The sequence below is a fragment of the Arabidopsis lyrata genome (assembly GCF_000004255.2).
Source record: "Arabidopsis lyrata subsp. lyrata unplaced genomic scaffold ARALYscaffold_7, whole genome shotgun sequence".
NCBI classification, from domain to species: domain Eukaryota; kingdom Viridiplantae; phylum Streptophyta; class Magnoliopsida; order Brassicales; family Brassicaceae; genus Arabidopsis; species Arabidopsis lyrata.
The window spans coordinates 3,746,761-3,766,680 of NW_003302549.1; the positions used below are offsets into that span (position 1 = coordinate 3,746,761).

General features: G+C 35.6%; 3 protein-coding genes across 3 annotated transcripts; 1 reads left to right on the top strand and 2 right to left on the bottom strand.

Moving 5' to 3' along the window:
* Positions 1-2,114: 2,114 nt before the first annotated feature.
* Positions 2,115-4,669, top strand: LOC9305334 (protein TIFY 8). Its single transcript, XM_021019016.1, has 6 exons — positions 2,115-2,484; positions 3,163-3,332; positions 3,422-3,678; positions 3,764-3,860; positions 3,974-4,199; positions 4,411-4,669. Exons 1-6 carry the CDS (start codon positions 2,250-2,252, stop codon positions 4,416-4,418), a joined length of 993 nt encoding a protein of 330 aa, XP_020874675.1. The 5' UTR covers positions 2,115-2,249; the 3' UTR covers positions 4,419-4,669.
* LOC9303308 (coiled-coil domain-containing protein 93) lies at positions 4,227-7,069 on the bottom strand. Its single transcript, XM_021019017.1, has 11 exons — positions 6,918-7,069; positions 6,695-6,799; positions 6,462-6,575; positions 6,213-6,386; positions 6,036-6,115; positions 5,702-5,741; positions 5,484-5,591; positions 5,240-5,320; positions 5,011-5,133; positions 4,837-4,918; positions 4,227-4,479 (listed from the first exon to the last, which is right to left on the bottom strand). Exons 1-10 carry the CDS (start codon positions 6,942-6,944, stop codon positions 4,838-4,840), a joined length of 933 nt encoding a protein of 310 aa, XP_020874676.1. The 5' UTR covers positions 6,945-7,069; the 3' UTR covers positions 4,227-4,479; position 4,837.
* Positions 7,070-8,399: 1,330 nt separating this feature from the next.
* On the bottom strand, positions 8,400-14,484 carry LOC9305335 (transcriptional corepressor LEUNIG). Its single transcript, XM_021018270.1, has 18 exons — positions 14,052-14,484; positions 13,183-13,280; positions 12,960-13,069; positions 12,218-12,670; positions 12,035-12,120; positions 11,816-11,894; positions 11,664-11,739; positions 11,494-11,543; positions 11,093-11,401; positions 10,684-10,905; positions 10,319-10,564; positions 10,091-10,208; positions 9,875-9,984; positions 9,650-9,799; positions 9,407-9,562; positions 9,194-9,310; positions 8,884-9,090; positions 8,400-8,785 (listed from the first exon to the last, which is right to left on the bottom strand). The coding sequence occupies exons 1-18, from the start codon at positions 14,081-14,083 to the stop codon at positions 8,642-8,644; spliced, it is 2,763 nt and encodes a 920-aa protein (XP_020873929.1). The 5' UTR covers positions 14,084-14,484; the 3' UTR covers positions 8,400-8,641.
* Positions 14,485-19,920: the final 5,436 nt, after the last annotated feature.

Here is a 19,920-nt window from a genome sequence, read left to right on the forward strand (position 1 = left end):
TATAAGGCTTTTTGTCTCTCTTGTTAACCCATTAACAAGCCCATTTAACTTTTCTTTTCAGTTGTTTGTTTATACTTTTCTTAAAACTATTATCTTATTTCTTAAACATCTTTTGAGTTTTGGATTATAAACAATGCTAATTTTTATCCATGATTCAACAAGCCATCTCCTATAATTCCTTGTATATAATTTGGGATTGAGCAATTTTAAAGACATTTATGTAACTAAAAGTTATTTTATATTTCTGATGATTCATGTGATGAGGGAAGCAAGCATCTATTGTGTAGTATGCATTGTTTTTGGGTCCTGAAGTTAAAAAATGTCTAGAAAAAACGAATTTAGATTTTATGTGAGATACCAAGAAAATTAAGTGGGAAACAAGAAAGCAGATCAACAGTGAGATGACCAATTTTGCAAACAATCATATACAGTACTTTGTTCGCCACCTTACTGCCATTTAATCAACATTAACTATCAACATCATCATCGTTTATGGGATTATTTTCAACTAGAATCCAGTAAATAGTTTAACTTGTCATGTTGCGAGTTTGACAGTTATTATTCATCAAGTAACAAATCGATTTCTTAGTTCAACTAGTTGAACAAAAGCATTACTAGGGAAGAAAAAACAAAAATTATGCCAGGGGCTACCCTTGGTGTTTTACAGTTAATATTTTAATACGTGTACAGTAAAGATAAATCACACATTAACCAGAATCCTAAGCCTCCATACTACAAACATGTAATTAAGGTTTGTGTAAGAACAAGAAAAACAACACGTGTTCCCAATTCCCATAATAAAAGACAATTATACTTCTACCAACCCAATCACATTCTGGAGACTAGTTAATTAAAAAACCAGCTAATACTAATTTGATGGTTTCAATAACCGTCTTAAATATATTGAACCGATGATTGTTTAAGAAAATTCACTCATATACATTTTACGTTAATGAATAAACGAGTTATTTTACACAATTCTTAACATTTTCATTGACACTGGCAAAATATATATTTTTATTTCTAACTCTTTGATCGTCCTACCCACAAGTTCATTTTTAAGGGGCGTTTAGTAATAAGATAGTTTCCCTTAATTTTTTTCTTTTTCCTTTTTGGTTATAGTTCGATTAATAAACCCTAGAAATTTGCAAAAAGTAGAATTGATCAAAGGAGCATTGGGAAGTGAGAAAATCGTCATGAGTAGTTGTAAAATCGTTTACATTCAAAAACAGCTTAATGTCCTACTCAGATTAGTATAGAAATTCGTCATGAGTGGTTGGTTCATGAGTTCTCCTCTCTCCTACTCATATTAGAGTGAGAAATCAAACACTAACAATTCAAAATTCAACAACTCTCATCTCAAAACCATATATATATATATGGAAATTACTATTAAGATCACTTACAACTATTTAGGCAGTCAAATGAGCCTAGATTGCTATTTAAGTTTGGTTAAGTTTATTTTTACCAATGTTGAAAGTATTTTATGTTTGACTCTCTTTTATTCTCTTATATTTTAAATTTTAAATTTGATAATTTGGCACGTAATGCTAAAACTTGTTCATGAGGTTTTATTTTTGTAAGTTATAGAATTACCTAACCATTTATTTAGGTAAAGATTATATGCATTTAGTTTTGCAGTTAAAATTTTGAAACAGATTATTTGGCGGGTAATTTGAAATTCCTTACAATTTTGCAAATATTAATTAACTAATCGAGCTAAATACCACATATGAGTAAAATATTTAACACTTGTACTACAACAAATTATGTTCTTGACAACTTTACCAACTAACTTACGAACTAATTATTTTTGGAAGCGGATAGGTTAGTAGTGTGTTGGTTATAGATTAGATACACAAAGTCACTTTCTCAAATCAATAAAGTGTGTATCTTTAACATTATGAATCTATGATAACCTTAATGTAGTCTATGATGCCATGATTTTACAATCGTACATATGTTGGCTGAACTTTTAAATCATAGTATTTCATTTGAAAGATGTGATTATTATAATATTAAAGGGAATTAAAATCATGTAAGAGAAACCCAATAAAGTAGCTTGAAGAACAAAAAGACAACCTTTATTTTACACTTACCCAGAAAAAAAAAAAAACAAAAAACTGATAAATAGTAGTATATCTCTCTTTCTCTCTCTCGTTGAGTGTGTCCATGAAATAATACTCTGCCAGAGAGAGACTGTAACGGAGGATGTGGTGGCGAAGTGGCCACACTGACACACTGGTTTGATGATGGTGAACCACAACATTGGCCAGCGAACCACTGATATTGATTCTCGTCTCCGACAGACAGAACAAGATAAGCTCTTGTTCCATGACTTTCTAGGCTCCAAGACTCCAACTTTAGCCTCCACTCCCATGGCTGACCATAGGCTACCAACGGATAAAGCGGCGATGACTCCCTCTACGGCTTCTGCTTCCACCGCCGGTGGACGCGGCGGTCTCTCCTCAACCTCCGATCTCGGTTCTGCTCTGTCTCTAACTCTCTTTGATGTTTTTTTTCTTGTTGAAGTGTGCTTATAGTGATTTTGAGCTGATACTCCTCTGTACATTTAGGGTTTCTATCTACGGAAAGTTTAAATTTTGGTAAATAGATTCGATTTAAAGTTCCATTCTTTCTTTTTGCTAGTCTGGTTTAACGATCGAGCTTTGATTCACCATGATTTGAAAGTGTAAAAGGTCATGTGAGTTAGTTTCAACTTTTTAGTCAATTCATTTATGATTCGATCTCCTAAGTAGAAAATGGAACACATCTTTGGGGTTGAAGTTGAACAAAATGTGAATGTACATTGTCTTGTTTCATTTCTTGCCATATTGTTTTTTAGTTTGGAAATTTTATAAATATGAAAATGGATTGTGTGTGAGCATGTGGTTGATTGAACTCTAGTAGTGTTATTGTGTTAAGGACTCTCCCTCCCTATCTATCTCTCTGTCCAAACATAATGCCTCTGGTGGATGATTAGTTGGGACAGTGAGAGTGAATTTGACTGATGAGTTTGGTGGGTCATAGCCATTTGAGGTTGTGATGCTTTTTATATGAATTGGCCTTCTTTAATACCTCTCATTTTCTCCCTCTCTCTCTCTCTCCTTGAGTTGCCTCAACAATCTTTAAGTTACTTATCCATATTTTATCATTGTTTAGTCGAAAGACACAGCGGTGGAGGGAATCATCTTGATGGGATACAAGTGTTTGGACCAAGAAGTGATGCTTCTGGCTCAATCATGAGCAATCGATTTTCAGGAAACAAGAGAAGTAACTCGGATTCACACTTCACAACTCAAGAGCACCCAGAGACTCTGCATTGGTCCAAGGTAAAAAAACAAAAAAACAGAACCTATACAACCCATGTTCACAGCTACATAAAACTCAGTTTCTGTAATCTGTCATTGTCATAACATAGTTACTTAGAAACGGGCCTGGAAGCTTCTCCATGAATGTGAATCCTTTGGCAAACCAGCCTCCACGCGGAGGGGGGCAGATCAGTCATTTGCTTCATAAGCTGTCTACAAGCAGATTTAAAGATGAAAACGTAGGCCTATCAGTTATTGCTCAGACAGCTGCTGATGAAGGTTCACGAACAGGGATGAAAGGTCCCAGTATCTTGAGTTCTTTTACAATGCCAAGCTCGAGCAAGCTCGAAAGTTTTTCCCCTTCAAGGTCAGTTAGCTGCTAGTGTTTTATGTTTTGTCTCTGGTCTTTTGATATTGTCTTCGAGTCATTTCAATACACTCTGTATTTGCAGTACCGGAAATCGGAAAGACTTGGCGTCTAGTACTAAGCAAATGACCATCTTCTATGGCGGTCAAGCTCATGTCTTTGATGATGTTCACCCAAACAAGGTGATTATCCCTAACACTTACACACTTGATATTCAATTTATTTGACCACATTTTGATATCTAAAAAGGTAGAAAAATTGGGAAGTTCATCACATGAATGTTATTTTTTTGCAGGCGGATGTGATAATGGCCTTGGCAGGATCAAGCGGGGGCTCATGGTCTACGGGTTTGTCTCATAAACCGAAGTCAAAGAACAACACAAGTGACAGTCCATACAAACTAGGCCAAATGTATGAAGGAGGCAGCTCTAGAGAAACACCACAAATGCCCCCGGAGTTTCGTGCAAGGCCGAGTCATCAACCTACCTCCAGTGCCTGTCACCGGATCTTTACACAACCAGGTGACTTCTTTATAAAGAAAATCAGACTTTAGCAGAAATTTTGGTTAGCTTCTTACAAATACACAGTGGAGTAGAGTAATCAGGTCTTATTTTGCATTGTGATATAACAAACTGAGGATACAAAAATAAAGAGTTATCAACTGCTCTGGGTTTTATCAGCTTTGAATCTTTTTGCTCAGGCCATAAAACCATGTGCATATATGATTTGCAGGTAGATAACATCAAGGAAGCATCATCTCAAGGGGACGAGATATCAGAGATCCGGTTCACATATCAGATCCTGAAAAAGAAGCCACATGATTTAAGTCTGAATATGAGAGACGATGAGTGTGGCTCTCCTTCTAAGTTGTTTTTTTTTTTCAGTTTTTTGGTTCTAAGTTGTTATTTGTTTAATAGCTTTGTACAATGCTCTGTACCTTTCTAGGTTTGTATTCAAACTTATTTAGAGTATAATAGTTTCTCATGGCTTATAACCATTTGGTCAACCAAACCTGCTATTTCTAGGCCTATAAATTTTCGTATATTTCCGTGCAAGGCTGAGCATATGGATACAGCATATCACAAGAGAATCATGTCTAAATCAACTCTGGCTCTACACTGGTTAGCTGAAACTAGAAAGGAGAGCCACTTCATATACCCTATTCCACCCCTTCTTTGGAGTCAGAGGTGTTTACAGCAGATATATGACTCCTCAGCTTCTCATTCTTAGTACATTCCTCCTGCCATTGAGTAATTTAGCACTACATAAGTCATCAAGTAGTTGACTCTCGGGTTTTCCAGTATAAATACTTATTTCCTCTTTTGTGCTAACCTGGAATGCTCTTAGTACAGTGTAGCATTTTCTTTGCTCTGCAGCTGCTGCTACATACTTTTCTTTTGAAGCATCACGGAGCCTCTGCTCTTCTTGAAGCCCAAGTTGTACTTTTCCTATCTTCTGCACTTTAAACATTTTGTTATGACAAATCGTACAGCTATCGTTATGTGCAAGGGCTAGTTCATGCTGTGTACCTCAATACCTGAATGAATATAACTCAGATTACCTGTTGGATTCCTTTCATGACTCCTTCCATTGAATCAATAAGCTTCACACGGCCAGCAGGTGTACCAATCACGTCTTCAAACTACATTCAAATCAACAGTTAATCAAGAATTATGGTGAAACTTTGACTCGCCAAGAGTTACACTGGAAGGGGAAAGCAGAAACGTAAACAAACTTGGTAATGAACCTAAGCTTTTCTCAAAGTAGTACAAAGTAGATGATTCTAGTTACCGAAAATCTTTTACCTGTGAACCAATTGAATTCAGTAGTGATGTCTCCTTTACCATCAAATCTTTGATTTCTAAAAGCGTATTGTATGTTGCATAGAGCTTCCTAGTTTGTTGAAGTTTCTCCTGTTTTTAGTCAGAAATCAAACAAATGTCCGTCAAGCTAGAAAGTTCATTTTCAACTACGAAAAAAACCTGCAAAGCAACGAGGCGAATATTAATTTGACTATTCGAACCTGAATACAGACATTCAGCTCTGAGAATCTTCTTTCATATCTGCATGGAATGAAATACTGGACTTTAGCGTGAAACAAATACAGCAAGTGGGAAATTAGCCATAGTGAAACTGGATTCCTAAAAGCTAGAGGCAAATCAACTTGATTCCTGACATGATGATTCCATATATTTACAGCATACAGATATTTGCTCATAAAACCAGAGGGAGTAGTGTTGAATCAGATTCATTGTTGAGATGGAAGAGTTTCAACGCGAAGGAGTACACAAATACAAAGTGCCAAATCCAGAGCATGATTATCTGAGAAGTAAGGAAGTAAATGAAGAAGGGCATACTGGAGGAGTTCAGATTGGCATGGCACATCATCAATCTGTCGCTTCAGAGACACTATTTCTCTTAGTGCTGCAGCAAGCTCCTACAATAAAATGAAGGGAATGCAACAATAAACTTCTTGGAAAAACCTGAATCAACTACAAGATGCATAGAGGCTGTCTATAGGATACAAAGAGTACCTTCTTTGCTGAAGTGAGATTATCTAAAGATTCAAACAACAAACCATCTAAATCTTCCTCGTGAATCTCACCATCAAGCCCCTTAGCAACTCTCTCCTCCAAACCATGAACTGCATCTTCTAAAGCAGAACGCTTACAATTAGACCGGACTTGAGATTCCTCCTTTTCTAATTCCTGAATAATCCTAAAACTATTAAGGTCACACCACATAGGGTCACTCACAATCTAGTGATCTCAACACTAATTTACCTTGAATGATCTCAGAAGCGGTATCAACTCCTGGACTGAAACATCAACACCTTCCTTGCTTATCCTTTCTCGCAACTGCTGAAGCTTATCCTTAACATGACATTTTCTCTGATTCTAAGTTACATATAGCAAACAAAAGTTAAAACCTTTGCACTGTTTGATCACAAACACCATAAGATAGACTAAGAAACAAGAGACTTTTTATTTGCTGAGAAAGGAAGAAACAAGAGCACCTGTTCGTTCACTTTCACACTCAATTCTCTTATAGATGCCTTCAGATATGTCACCATTTCCTCAGGCTGCTCTAACGTACATTTCCCCTTCACTGAAAGACAAACCTGAGGTTTAAGAGTATATCAGAACTTGGATCAATTTAACATTCGAACATTTCATTCTTCGATTGAGGAATCAAAATTAAGCAAAAAAGTTCGATGAAGCTCCTGCTAAAGTGCTAACCTTGTCGCTGTTATCGTCTTTCTCCATCACCCAATTACAACGATCTCAGATACGACGGAGCCATCGCGATTGAAAGAAGACGACTTTCACACTTTGAATTTGCGTTTAGGATTTCGTAATGGCGTTTACAACTATCACGTTTGCGTATAGTTTTAAATAGGCCCAAATAGATGGCTAGAGAAAAACGTGTTTAAAACGTTCAGGTATAATAACCAAACCAACCCAAACCGAGTCAAGAAGTGTCAGTAAATTAAAGCTGAGCCAAAAGGACTAGTAAAGATTACAATTTCGTCCCACTTTTGGAGCTTTGCTCTCAGACATTTGCTAAAGAAGAATGGTGGAATGAAGCCTTGTATACTAGAGCCATAGCACCTTGGATCTCTGTGGCTTACTTCCAAAAGTATGTATACACATGGTTATATCCACGGCCGTGCCTTAGTTATAGGATTTGAAACAATTTTGTACAAATTATTCACAAGTCAAATTTCAATTTACAATTGTGCTCACTTCTTTTCTTCAGCTACTGTATTTGGATGTTGACTAATTGCTAAATCATGTTCACATCACCGTAAATCTACTATCTTAAATTTAACTGTAGTGAAATATGCATATAGACGATAACAGATTTTAAGTTGATTTTCAATATTTAAATTTTTCATGTTGTATTGTAGTTTTTTTTTTTTTTTGCGAATTAAAGAATTTATTTTAAACGATACAACATTATTAATCAACTCGCCTCCGGCCTTCATTACTCTAGGCACGGCTCTGTTTATATCAGGGTTGAGAACAGAGACGAGAAGAAGCATCAATTTCAGAACATCACGGTAGTAGGTAACGAATCTGGAAAAATGTGTACTTTATGCATCTTCACTATACTAGACTCGACAATGAAAGATAAAGATGGGGTCTGTGTAATGTGTTTTTGTTGTACTGTTTTCCTAGTTTTGGTTCATGTGATGATCTATTTTGGGTTTTTTGAAGATTTCGACTACTCCGCTTCTTTTTTAGCCGCCTCGCTTACTTTTCGAGATGGCCTCTTGGAGTCAAGTCTTCGGACTTTTGGTTATTCTAGTAGTTATGGCTTTCTTATAAAGGACTTATGCTTAATGGAGTTTCGGCCTTAGGCCTCGGGTAGGGTAGGGTGACCATTTGCTCCTGCTAAAGTCTTTCTCCATCACCCAATTACAACGATCTGAGATACGGTGGAGCCATTGCGATTGAATGGGGATGATTTTGTAATGGCAATTACAACTTTTTCACGTTTGCGTGTACTTTTGTGTTGTTATTTTTTTTTTGGACAAAGTAGTTTTGTTCATCTAAAAATACTTTCAAGTTTCAACATACAACAATTTTACAAATCAAAGGTCTACCAAATCGGCCAAACTAAGATTCAACTGTAATGGATGGCTCTCATATTTCAAATTTCAAGCGTTTAGAAAAACGCTTAAGAGTTTTTAAAACGTTCAAATATAAATATCAAACGAAAGTGAAGAGTGTCAGTAAATTAAAGCTGAGCCAGAAGGACTAAGAAGATTACAACAAGAGTTTTTCACAATTTCTCAAGATCCCAATTTCGTCAGATCATACAACAACATTTGTTCAATATCTGAAAAACTATCTTGAGATCGAGATAATGGCCGAGAGAGAACACTACAAGTTAAAAAAAACCATGATTACTAATAATAATACCTAAAGAACAAACATGTCTTTTCCTCTCATAGTTTTCACTTCCACAGCTTCACTAGTTTATCATGACTAGCTGATGCAACCAATCCAGTTGCAGTTGATACAGCCAACGACGTAATTAGCCCTTCGTGAGCTGGTAATGTCATCGTCTTGTTCTCTGACATGTTCCATAGTTCTAAAGACTGCACGCACAAACAAGTTTAGGAGTAAAGTTGGGATTTTTAGATTAATTTTTTCACAAACTTTTTTTAATCAGACATTGTAATGATTTCAACTTTACCTGGTAGCAACCAATTACGAGCAGCGAGGGGTAAGCGGGATGGAAAACACATGACTGGAATTTGTTGCCATTGCAGCTTAGCTCATGAACACATTCCCCTTCACTACCAGTCCCCAGTGTCCATACTTTTACCATATCTTCACTAACCGATGCCAAAAAGTCACCAGAAGGATCCCAGCACACCGAGTTTATCGGATTAGCATGCCCCTATAAAGACGAATTAGTAAACCTTTTTTTAGTTGCTCTCTTGCTAGTAGTACATATTAGCATCTATCAGCAACCTCGAGTAAGAAAAGTTTGAACGCTAAACCTGTAAAGAGTGTCGAATAGCTTGTGTTTCAACATCTAGTACATTGACAAGATTTGCTGATGAAGCCGCAAGATACTTTCCAACACGTGGTTGGAACCTCATCTGGGTGGAGCCACCCTGTGGAAAGAAAAAAGTGAAATTATATGTATCTATTTGCTAAATTAAGCAGGTAAATAATGTTGAACTACTGGCTTTCAAGAGAAAAAAATCTACCTTGTACACTCTTGTGCAACTTCCATTGTTGATGCTCCAGTACCTTATTTCGTTATCATTGTCACAGGAACATATGAGGTCATCCTTTACGGGATGGAAGTCAAGTGATGTAACCATAGAAGAATGTCCCATGAAAGTACGAAGGGAATAACCTTTCTGCAAAGTAGATTCACAACGTCAGAAACAAATATATATTCATGGAGAGATAAAATAACATAGTCCATCGATCAACTTTCACTTTACATTATCAGCATCCCAAACCCTGACAGTTTTGTCAAACGAAGAAGTTGCAAGGCGAAGTTGGCTTGGACTAAAACGTATATCTGTTATCATAGCTGTGTGCTCCTCTAGGGTCGTCTTTGGCTTCATAGTGTCTGTGTACCATAGTACAGCCTGCAAAATGAATCAAACCAAGAGGCTCTTTAAGTTTCAGAACGCCAGAAGACCAAATGATGATTTCTGGCTTACCTTTTTGTCATGTCCGGCACTAGCAAGCATTTTTCCATCCGATGAGAAATGGCAACAGGTAACTTTGGTTGTGCTCGCACGTACTGAATTCACTTCATTAAACGTGAAACCTAGTGCAGAGCCATCATTGTAGTGATTGAGAAATACTGTTGGCTTACTGAAGAAAAGTTCACCGTGTTATTGTCGAATAATGTTGAGTGAGGCTAAAACACACACCTTTACTAACATCCATACACCGTGTAACAGCGTCCCGTTGATCACCATCCTCCTGGGATAAAAAAGACTCAACATTGTCGTCAAGTGACCCATCTTCCACAAATCGATCCATATCAGCCTGCAAAATAGCCAATAATTAATGCTACTAATTCATATTGATTAGAAAAACCCTTATTCTTTCCCATCAAAATAGAGGAGGGTATTGGAGATGCTCTTAAGAAAACCCACCAACTGATTTGATGGAGATGTAAGAGTCCCAGTTCCTTCAGTGCCAAACATCATCATTGATTTGGAGGAACCACCGCTGTGCGGCAGATTAGGCATAGAAATCACATCTCCAGGAGTATGAGTTGAAGGTGTAGAAGGTGCTGAGCTTGGTGATGGTCCCGCAGTGTTAGCTGTTCCTGAACTATTAGCTGGCCCAGAAGACGAAAGCGGTTGCTTTCTTTTCCTCCCACCCTGATTCTTCAATACCTTCAATTAAATGCAAAACAAGTTTAGGAACCAACCTCAGACTCACCAGAAACTAAAAACGTATGCAACAGATCATTGAAACATGAATTAGGAAAAGAAACAGGAATTTAAGAACAGACCTGTTCGTTTCCTCGAAAAGAATTTGACATGCTACCATCCATCGTAATACTACCACCACCTGCCAATTTATCTTGTTGATGAATACTGTGATTTGAACTCTGTGGTTGCGGATTTGAAAGGGCAAGCTGATTAAGTGCTTGTGGCTGCGGCTGTGGCTGTGGTGGATTACCACCACCCTGCTGTTGATGTTGCTGCTGCTGCTGTAACAGAGCCATCTTTAACTACAAAGCATAATCAATTATTAAAACTATAGAACAAACGTCACAGCCATTGAAAAAGAGCAAAGATTATTATATCTTCTTCCACATTTACCAAACAATACTCTTAAAGTTTACTCAGAGTAGCAAAATTTTGAAAGACATTAAAGCCAACCACTTAAGATTTGTAAAAAAAGAAGACAAGGCCAACCTTTAGTAGCATATCGGTGTCTCCACGAGGCAAAAGAGAGCCACCAGGTTGTAAAGACGATCCGACATTTGGTAGCACATCCCCAACAGAACTCCCAAGGCCATCCTTTCCTAGACTCATGCTCCGGTTGTTCAATAGCATTTTAAGTCTTCTGTTCTCTTCACTGACGGACTGTGAATTTAGATTCTGTTGAGCCAGCATGAGCTGTTGCTGATGCTGCGGAGTCAACATGTTGAGTTGGTGAAAAGACTGAGACTGCATAAATGGTTTTTGCTGCTGAAGAAGACCAGAACGAAGCTGATCAAATCCCTAGATCAGGAAAGAAAGCAGCAGTCAAAAGAAAATTCTTTTGAGAGAAGGGAGTGAGACAAGCTAGATCAAAATGCATGGATAAAGCTTACAGTGAGTGGCCACCCTTTAAGTGTAAGGTTGTTGCTGCCTTGATTTGAACCTGAAACAGGAAACCAGTCATTAATCCTAATCAAATTCTTGTGAGCTGAAGTACTTATACTACATTTGTCACGCTTAACCTACTGAAATGATACACTCAGCCTCAACACAGCAAACCTACCAGGAATTCCAATCAACGATCCTTCTGGAACAGCAGTTCTGGGAGTGAGCACGGGATTGATCTCACTTTTAATATCCTAAACACAAATAAGCCAGTGAGTATTAACTAACAGTAAACATCTACAAGGGACTAATAGATTCAATATTACATACCACTGCAGACCCAGGAAGTTGCTGATTTCGAGCTTGAACCTGTGGAGACATACCACCACTTGTACTGTGTAACACTTGCCTGTGATTCACCAGCAAATAGCATTTAGAACAAGAGAGAGATATTGAATGATTTTTCGATGCAACATATTCATTTTATACTAGGCGAGGTAGCATAGGATATAAGTGGAAACAATGAAGATAGAAGTATGAGAACAGCACCCTGCAGGCTGTCCGGAGGCTGCAGCAGATTTCAACATTGATGCATGACTTGGATCCAACAGTTGCCCAACATTGTCCCCAAATCGCTGAAGCCAACAAAAATTTGTATTATACCATTTGATGAAACTAGGGTGTAAAAAAAAAAAGAAATGGAATTTAAACACACGCCTAGCCTAAACTAACCTTCATAGCAGCCTCATCTAAGGACTCCCTCTGAGTAGGCATTTTGACCCGCTCCTCATATGCTTTACTAGCTAAGGAGCTCCCAGACCCAGGATTTTGCCTCATAACTGGTTCACTGTTATTACCAACGAGTCCATTTGCTGATCCATTTGCAAGGTGGGACCCGTCTCTTCTCTGTGGCTGCTGCTGTGGTGTTGGCTGCTGTTGGTGTTGAGGCGTTGGTTGCTGCTGCTGCTGTTGAGAAGGTGGTTGATTTTGATGTTGTTGCTGTTGCTGCTGCTGTTGTTGCTGATGGTGATGATGTTGTTGTTGTTGCTGCTGCTGTTGCTGTGCACGTTGCAACAAGAGTTGTTGCATTTGTATTTGCTGCTGTTGTTGTTGCTGCTGCTGCTGTGAAACTTGTGGGTGCTGAGATTGCTGCAATTGCTGTTCTCGTGCTTTGATCATCTGTGTCTGTAAACACACACCCACAATTTTAGATCTTATAAACTTAATCAAAACAAAATAGAAAATACCCCAGCCTAGTCAAACATCCTTAACATACTAACTGGAGAATATATTTCTAATTGTACATATACAACTCCTAAATCGTCTCTGAAAACACAGGATAAGAGAGAACACAATTCAACTGTAAACAAATAAGGACAACCAATGTGCTAACTCCATATCACTAAATAAAGAGACTATCGGAGCTTTGAGCAGTTATAGAATTACTAGTGGTCAGGGTTAAAAAGAAAGAGACCTCGATGTAAGATGCAGCAACCTCGGAATGCTTCTCATTGGTCCTAGCAATAAATATATCCCAGAAGACAGACCACCACTCAAACAGAAATCCACCAGGTGCGTCAATAGCTACAAAACAATGCAAGAAGAATATGAAGGTCATTAGGAAAAAAGACACTGCAGAACAAAGAATCTTTATTAGATTCGTAGCCAATAAGGTCAAGAAGATCGTGATTTCTTACCGACTGGATCCGGTGACACTTTTCCTTCAGCTTGGAAAGCCTGTGCTGTAGCTTTCAAGTCTCTTTTAACCAGATAATCATGGATATAGACATCCAACCTGTTACATTCAAAACTTGTCTTTAAAATCCAACAAAGGGCACTCGCCAAACAGGGGCACAACTTCCGACTAAACAATGTCCCATAAACAAACCATCCAGTTATGAGCAAAAACACCAAAATCAGGAAACTTTCTTGATGGAGCTTAAAGTCACATACTTGCATACCAAAAAGAAGAGTAAAATTGGGACAGTAACAAAAAGAAACCTGATGCCACAAGAGTCAACCAGAATTGGATAAACCAATTATCCAAAAAAAATTGAAGCTCCTTGACAGTGACTGACAACACAAAGAACTAAACTTTGGCCAAAACATACAAAACTCACCTAACTAAAAGTTTCCCCCAACCACAGAAATCTAGTAAGGATGCTTTCTGAGAATAGAAACTAGAGAAACCCGCAAAGTAACACAACCCCCCTCTAACGGCAAAACAAAGCACGAATGTCCAAAAAGGAGAAAACTAAAAAAAAAAAAATGTAACAAGTTGAAATAATAAGCTAAACCCACAAAATCAGCGGAATCCAGATCAAGTATAAGCAATAAAATTTTGAAACTTAATTAAAGACTCTGAACACAAACCCTAAAATCAAACTGTAGCTGGGTACGGAAGAAAGACAACGCATTTATAAAACCCGAACCCTAGAAATCACTTCAAAAACACTCAGAATCTAAAACCCAACCAAAAATTAACACCTTTAGTAGCAAGCAGAACAATACAAGTGAGGAAAAATCAAAACCCATCAAAATGAAAAGAAAAAAAAAAAGAACTCACATTTTATCAGCTTCCCAGTTGGTCTGAGACATCTCTGTTGTTCTTGGACAAAATTAACCCCACAGACAGTTGTTTAGAATGTCAGATTCCCATGTAATAACTATATAATGATATCTTCTTACATAAGAGCTTCTTCACAATCCTCTCCGAAAATTATTGCACAGCAGAGAGAAACCAAATTCAATGATTTTTCCCCTTTTTCACCTCCCCACCTAATTTTCTCAGAAACTGAATAAGATTAAACACTTCAAATAAGCCAAACCAAAAACCAAAAAGAAAATTAGAGAGAGAGAGAATGAAACAAAGTTTTTAGAGAGAGAAAGAAGAAGAAGAAAGCATCTCTGTAAAAAGCATTTAGAAGTAGCTCAGCTCTCCTGATTAATAGCAACTAGCGATTTAATAAATAATTTTAAATTTTATTTTAGTTTAATTTATTAATGTATGAAAAGAAAAAGTACAGATTTTTTTTTTACTTGAGAAATATGTCAGAGATTATTTCTGTGTAAAATTGTTTTTTTCATTCGGAGAAAACGTATTTTTCGTTATATTAATAATATTTTACTTCATCAAAATAAAAATGTTGACCGAATAAATAGTATTGATTTTATTTTATTAAACTCAAAAGTAGTTTCCATGTCAGTTGTTTTGGGTGGACGGAATTGCAGAAGATATATATTATGAGGTTAGCTTTATTATGAAATTCCCAAAAAGCCCTCATCGTGTTGTATAATTTACGTGACGTAGCACGCCTTTGGGCAAAGTACTTTTGCTTTTAATGACAAAATTAACCTTTTAATAATCAATAGATTGACGTAAATATCTTTTTCATTTTAACGTATCTGTATATTCTTTCCTTTTTTTCTAATTTGTCTTCTTCGGTGTAAATCTTATCAGATTCATATTTCCTTTTTCATTTTATCAAAATCATATTATTATCTTTTTATCAAATTGTGTATAAAAAATTATATCGTTTGTTTTCCTATAATTTCATTAGTTTTATTATTACAAAAATCCATGTGACTTAAATTCGTGAGCTTAAAGTCTTTTTAGGCTACTTTTGGAAAACAACTGAGGTTTTCTAAAGATTCATACAAATTATTAAAGTTCTTAAAGCAAAAAATATGTGCTTCTTTCTACTAATACAATAAATAAAAGATTATTACTATTAGACTAATAGATTTAGTATACAATTTCATGATTTAGTGGTGTGACTCCATCAAATATACTTAGTAAGTTTGATGAGTATAAATATATTTAATCAAATGAAGTCCTATTATTTTGAGTTTTTTGGGTGTTAAATATGTTTTAATCGAGGTACGATCAATTAATAGTGACTAAAATTTTAAATAGTCTCTTCCCGAAACAATCTAATCCATCTTGACAAGTCGTTTGATGTTAGGCCCAACATTAAATCTCAAGTCCATAAGACCAAGGCCTTGCATAAATAACTCAGTAAGGAAATGAGTCAATGAGCGGCATGATTTTTGGAGGTTGGTTCTAAAAAAGTTATGAAGAGAAGACACCAAAAAATTGTTGGGAATGTCATGAAATCGTTTGTACTTTACTCTAATTGAAGTTGAAATGTCGAGGTTTGACATTCGTATAATATTAGGTGGTTATAATGTTTTGCTAGAGACCGCTTATAATTTATGAGTTTAAGACTCATTGCTAATATTATACGAACCTACAAGGTCACATACCTAAGCAAATTGGATCAAAGTATAATTGAGTTTAATTTGGATTAAATCAATGTTGGGATTATAATATAATATATATGTTATATGAGATATACATATATATTTATATTTGTGTATTTATAATAAAGTGTTTATTATATAATATATATATGTGATATATGATATACATATATATGTGCACGTAGAATACTAAATAAAGGTAGTTGGGCTTCAGCCCATTACTAAACCTAAAGTAATTAGGTTAAACGTAGTAATCATATATATAGATATGTGTGTTACGTTTGACATGAAGTATTCTTGTTGAACCCTAAAATATAAGAGACAAATTGTTTGTCTAAGTTTTGAGATTAGATCTCAACGAGACTAGCATCCTTTCTGATCCAGTTTGTGTGCGTGTGGATACCGGTAAAGGCACAACACTTGGGATGCTAAAACAACCTCGAATTAATATGGTTCACCTTTCCGCTGCAGAATATCCAGGTATATTCAAACCTAAGATCTAGATTTAATTCTTTATCTACACGGTTCCTGACAATTAAATTCGTAATTAGTATTTATAAATCGTTATAAACCGGTACGAATTCCTACAGAAATATCAAGAGTTTTTTATTAGTCAATTCTATTCACATGACAATTGACCCCTACAAGACTACAAACAAAGAAAGCTGTCAGACATGAACTAGCTAGCGGTCAACGAGAAATTCTCAATTTGCGGTCGTCAAGATCTTTTGAGCATGTAATAGGGTTAAACAAAACCATCAAATTTATATATTGTATTCACTAGATAAATTGTGTAAGAAAATCATTTGTGACTACCCTGCTTTACAAGTTTGCAATGAAAATTTTCGTATATATTGTAGGGTCCAAAATATATTTGTTAGCATACAAGCATGAATTATATTTGGAATTTTGAATACAGTCATTATATTATTGAGTATTCTTAAATCAGTTTATACATTTCATGTGTTGCTGAGCATACTATTTAGATCCGGTTCACTCATCGGCAAGACCCGCTGCCATACAAAAAAAATCTTATCTTTAATAAGAAAAATTGGATAAAGAACAAAAAGTTATATTTCATAAACTATTTTGTATTTTATAGCTATTTGGACCTATTATTTTTGTTTATTAATTTTGGGCCTCAATATTACTTTTTAAAATAGAATTTTAGGTTTTTACATATAGATATTTTATAAAATTTCAGCATAATTAAATAGTTAAATAATATAAAAACTATGAATTTGGACCTTAAATTTGTTGGACCCAATACAAATGCACCAGTTGCACATGCATATAACCGGCCCTGATACTATTCATATGAATATAGTAATATGCTTGGATGTAATGTTGCTGACATTACCAGAATGTCGATGCCAGAGCTCTTTAATGTTGAGACAATTCAAAGAATATGTTTAGACCTCGCACTGCTACCCATAATAGATAATACTATTTATATGTGTTGAAATTTTATTAGGTTGGTAAACATTATTGGAATGAGACGTATATGTGTTGACTTATCATCCAATTTTTGTTTTGGATTTTAAAATTCTCATCCAAATTTGATCCTGTAACAATCGAGGAAGAATTTGCGCAAGAGAAAGAATCATCAAGAACTCGTGAAGTTCAGACGAGGATGAGGAAGCAAAAGTCAGCGCAACGACGAATAAGAAAGGTAACTGGGCCATGCGGATAAAAGGTAACTGGGCCATAAAGACAATTAAGCCCACATTTATTTATTTTTTTTTGTCGTCTAGATTTATTATTAATTGCAAATTATGAGAATTGTTACATAGACGATTCTACAACTGACAATTCCTTCCGACCCTTATTAGATTCACGACAGACTACACTTCTTTCTTCGTAATCTTGATGAATACCTTCAATGATCCACGACCTGTCGACACTTCCTTCTCTGCGTAGAATCCTGACGAACGGCTATAATTGTACATCGTTGGAGATCTCTTGCACACTTGCCTCCATCAATCTGCAAATTTGTTAATAAATCGCAATACCTGGGACTCGAACCCCAGACTTTTTTGGTGTAGAAGCATTAATCAACCTTTAGTCAACCAATGTACCAAGGGGCTTCCACAGCCCACATTTATTTAGATATGGTTTTCCACGGAAATTTAAAAGCGACAAAATGGCAAAACTACATAATTGTTTAAAGAATTAAAATAGTTCATTAGAGATTTAGAGGATTAACAAAAAAACTAAGACCATTCATTTTGGTTTTCTTTTTAGCCACTTAGTTTCTTATAGGATGATGGTCATATCTTCACGACCACCAAATTTGCCTCTTTTTTTTTAACTAAAAATTGTTTTAGAAAATATTTCAAAACAATTTTACATATTTTTAAGGTAAATAACTAAATATTATGGGAGGAACCATATTTTCTTTTTCTTGATTTGAACCACCACTATCAAGTAAATCAAACGAGCTACATGTTCATAAAACTTTGTCCCATTTTCTATCCAAATGAAATTGGAGCTAGTATTGTTGGCCATTAGAATGGTTATGGTGGAAGATACTAAGAAATAAATTAAAAAAATGTGGGCAAAGCAATCTAATAGTAAATTTGGACGGAGGATGCAGAATGGCAGAGGACACGACAAGTCTATTCTAATGAAAGCTTTGCTTTTGTCATCATATGTACATATAAATACAAATTTCAAATTTGGACTCGCACGTTTTCTCAAGTTTCACATATATGGCTATATATGATACGTGAGTAAGAGAAGTGCATTTGTTTCTTTGCATGGCAAATCCCCATGCATCTATACATATATATGCAGTGAATTGATTAGTACAAGTGCATGCCAACTTAAGAGTGCAATAGAGAAGGTACGGTTCATCGGATCATGAGTATTTATCTCGATTCTAATTCCCCTCGTGGTCCATACCTTAATCTTACATCACTATTATATCCCTATAAATTATATAGCATCAGACCATTGTATACGTATACATCTATATCCATCTAAATATACTGCTTAAACAATTGGAAACTTTATTTGTCCATATCCCCTACTAACTTACCAATAGAAATTCAGTCTTTAATCGATGTATGAGCGTTTTTTTTAAGCCAAAGAAAGAACATAGAAGGGTAGTGTACCCATTGACACACTGAAAGTGAAAGGTGAGGAGGAACATACAATTAATATAAAACCGCAAGTACTTGAATAATTGGTCTGTTATGGAGCTATTCTTTTTTGCTTATAATTTGTTTTCTATTGATATTTATAAGTATATTTTGTAAATTAATATGACAATAACGATATAATGTGATTTTAGTTAGTACTATTAAAGTAGATAGAGAATTAAAACGATTAAAGTAAAAGATGAAGTCAAATGTTATATAGGGAGTATTAACCCGAAGAAACAGTAGCGAGGGAAGAGAGCGGTGAGATACTTAACATGCAAAGCGAAATGTCAAATCCATCATGAAAATTGACAGTGCGCCTGCAAAATGGTCAGTAGAACAAATCCCCTAACCATAAAAAATAAATAAAAAATATGAGAATCTAATAATAAAATAAAAGAGTGACGTAAGTGTCTGAGCATAGTTAACGTAAGTGTGCATGGATGCGTGTCATAACGTTTCTCGAATTCAATGCCCTCAAATAGCATTGAATTTTTTTTATTTTTTTTGGTAAAGGATTTGACTCATAATATTTTCTTTTAAAATGTAAAATTAGTAGGTCTTATATGTAATTGTGTGGTCAATACAAAGATAGAAAAACTCAACTAAATATAACTTATCAAGCAGAGAGGTAAAAAAAAAAAAAGCATTTTATCAAATAGAATTGTGTTGTTTCTTTTTCTTTGTATGAAGAATTGTGTTTTTGGCATAGATAGTTCCTACTATTTTTGTAGCAACTTGTTTGCGCAACGTCATTATTTGAATAAAAAGATATTTTAAAGCCAGGGTATACATGTAAAAGAGCAGAGTCACTACTGCTATGATCCATTAATTCAGATGTGAATACAATGACAATTGCTTAGGTCACCCGAGTGAATGAAGTTGTATTTTGGGTAAAAAATTACTAAAATGAAACCCTAAAAGAGAGTTATATCACTTGTTAGAAATGTGTGCGCGCGCGTGTGTGTATGAGTCTCTCATGGCGGCAGAGAGAGGGAGAGAGCGATGGATCAATTAGGTAGAAAGTGA